Here is a 1,054-nt window from a genome sequence, read left to right as displayed (position 1 = left end):
TGACACCAGGTGGTCTACTTCACCGCTACCTTCCCGTACGTGATCCTCATCATCCTGCTCATCCGCGGGTCCTTGCTGGACGGAGCCATCGACGGTGTGGAGTTCTTTATCGTGCCGGAGTGGGACAAACTCACGGATATTTCGGTGAGCTAATAATATTATACCAATTATACCCACTGTCCATTGGAGGATCTGCCCATTGGAGGATCGGTTTGGTTCGGAACAGTTCTGATCTGTCTGATCTATCCGATCTATCCGATCTACCTGATCTATCTTGTCTATCTGATCTGTCTGATCTGTCTGATTCATCTGATCTATCCGATCTATCCGATCTATCTGATCTATCTGATCTGTCTAATCTCTCTAATATATCTGATCTATCTGATCTATCTGATCTATCTGATCTATCCGATCTATCTGATCTATCTGATCTATCCGATCTATCTGATCTGTCTGATCTATCTGGTCTATCTGATCTATCCGATGTATCTAATCTATCCGATTATATCTAATCTCTCTAATATATCCGATCTATCCAATCTATCCAGGTGTGGGTGGACGCTGCAGGACAGATGTTCTTCTCCTTGTCCGTCTCCTTCGGCGGCATCATCATGTTTGGGAGCTATAACAAGTTCAAGAACCAAGTCTACTAGTGAGTTCGTTGTTGTTGTTCTTTTTTGTAGTTCTGTCTTTGTGGGAGGGAGGGGGGGCGGGGGGCACTTACTTATTACAACAAGGTCAAGAACCAGGTCTACTAGTGAGTCAATTAGAATTTTTTCCCCCTTCTCTCTTTCTTTTTTTCTGTCTTTCTTTCGGGGAAAAGAGGGGAGTGGGTGTGGGAAGAGGGGAGGGGGTGTGGGAAGAGGGGAGGGGGTGTGGGAAGAGGGGAGGGGGTGTGGGAAGAGGACACTTATTACGACAAGTTCAAGAACCGTGGTCTACTGGTGAGTCAGCTGGAATCCTGTTTTGTTTTTCTTCTTCTTCTTTCTTTCCTGGAAAAAAGGAGATGGGACAGGGTGTGATTTTTTTTTTTGGGGGGGGGGGGGGGGGGGGG

General features: G+C 46.3%; 1 protein-coding gene across 1 annotated transcript in view; it reads left to right on the top strand.

Annotated features, from left to right (window-relative positions):
- Positions 1-1,054, top strand: part of LOC101857462 (sodium- and chloride-dependent neutral and basic amino acid transporter B(0+)) — a gene marked incomplete at its 5' end in the record, with an annotated part of 52,044 nt that overhangs the window by 40,225 nt on the left and 10,765 nt on the right. Inside the window, 2 exon segments of the mRNA XM_005090709.3 lie at positions 10-144; positions 549-652. Of these exon segments, the coding sequence (XP_005090766.2) occupies positions 10-144; positions 549-652 (239 nt within the window).

The sequence above is a fragment of the Aplysia californica genome, unplaced genomic scaffold, assembly GCF_000002075.1.
Source record: "Aplysia californica isolate F4 #8 unplaced genomic scaffold, AplCal3.0 scaffold00020, whole genome shotgun sequence".
Taxonomy (NCBI): Eukaryota; Metazoa; Mollusca; class Gastropoda; order Aplysiida; family Aplysiidae; genus Aplysia; species Aplysia californica.
Note: the sequence above shows the minus strand (reverse complement) of the source record. Positions and strands in the feature narration are given on the sequence as shown.